The 1,402-nt window shown below is 43.4% G+C and overlaps 1 protein-coding gene across 1 annotated transcript in view; it reads right to left on the reverse strand.

Annotated features, from left to right (window-relative positions):
• Positions 1–1,402, reverse strand: part of sorl1 (sortilin-related receptor, L(DLR class) A repeats containing) — a gene marked incomplete at its 5' end in the record, with an annotated part of 73,949 nt that overhangs the window by 20,734 nt on the left and 51,813 nt on the right. Inside the window, 2 exons of the mRNA XM_015392290.1 lie at positions 343–409; positions 488–612. Of these exons, the coding sequence (XP_015247776.1) occupies positions 343–409; positions 488–612 (192 nt within the window). The remainder of the gene's footprint in view (positions 1–342; positions 410–487; positions 613–1,402) is intronic.

Raw genomic sequence — 1,402 nt, forward strand, 5'->3', positions numbered from 1 at the left:
GATGACATGTGGTGTGAATTGGAGCTATAGAAATAAACTGAATAGAATTGAAGCAGGCTGAAAAAAGGAAACATGAAGCCTTTAACGACAATAGCTGAGCCTCGTTTCCATCAACCATCTGGAAATGTTGGGTTTACATTTTTCAGGCCTACAGTCTAACATGCAGCAGTGACTAAAACATTAAGATCATTGAGACAGAAGAAGAATCTAGAAGAACGTCTAAAACTGTGCAGAGCTAAAAGGATTAGATCGGTGTTTAAGATGTAATAATGAGAAATATAGACGGGGAAATATCTGAGCCACTAGATGGCAGCGTTACGCAGTGGGCCGATGCTGTCGTACCTTTCTGGGGGATGATGGATTTAATGTCCGTCCAGTTTCCAACACCTCGACTGGTCACTGCAGCCACCTGGAAAACATTTCTGAATGCATAACCAGCGAAGGGATAAAATAAAAAAAGGCCAAGATGGCGGGAGGGTTTCCTCACCCTGAATCTGTACAGGATGTCCGGCTGCAGCTCCTTCACCTCGGTTCCAGCTGAGCTGCATCTCTGAGACGTCCAGTCAGGAAGGCCGTCCTGGCTGTACTCCACCTGCCCACACCCACATAAAGCTATAAGCAACCAGTCTGATCAGCTTCTAGTTTATCAATCCTGCTTAGATTTTACAGCTTTGATGCATAAAGAAGAAAATATTTTTTTAATTTAATGTTTAAGTCCAAACTTTGAATTTTATCAAAGAATCAGCAGCAACTTTACAAAGTTACACATTAGTAAAAACGGGAATAAGCAGCTTAAAGTCCTGCCCTGTTAGAAACGACCTACTGTAGCAACATCCTATGTTTAGGTTAAAATCCATCAGTTGATGGCAGTAATTTTTTCTCAAAGATCAGGCTAACTGCTGTTAGGCCTCCTGTCACACCTTGCTGATTAAGCCAGCATAAGCCTGACGTCCCAGAATCTCCTAAAACGCTGGAATACGCTAAACTTTCTATGGATCTTTTCTATTCTGGTCGTAAACATAGAGTATTTGTAGCGAGTCCAGAACTTCTGTCCAACTACAGCCTAACTTCTGCATAACGCACGGCAGCTTAATGCCCAGGAAATGATGCACAAGCATCAGTTAAAGCTGCTCCCCTATGGTGCATCACTGCTCCAAAACAAAAAGAATAAATAAAAAGAAAAAAGAAAAAGAAGGTTTTTGGTGTCAGCAGATTGAGCGTCATGTCTGCTAGGAAGTGTGTTGGTGGTGGGCGTGAACGCAGGGAGGATCCATCACTCTCACCTTCTGGCTCACCCTATGATGGGGATGAAGTCTGGAGGAGAACTGACGGTTTCCTCCTGTAAACCTAACCTGACTCCGCCAGATGGATTTGCTCTGCATATCCATCTGGAAACCTTCCG

The sequence above is a fragment of the Cyprinodon variegatus genome, unplaced genomic scaffold, assembly GCF_000732505.1.
Source record: "Cyprinodon variegatus isolate N-32 unplaced genomic scaffold, C_variegatus-1.0 Scaffold584, whole genome shotgun sequence".
In the NCBI taxonomy this organism is placed as follows: domain Eukaryota; kingdom Metazoa; phylum Chordata; class Actinopteri; order Cyprinodontiformes; family Cyprinodontidae; genus Cyprinodon; species Cyprinodon variegatus.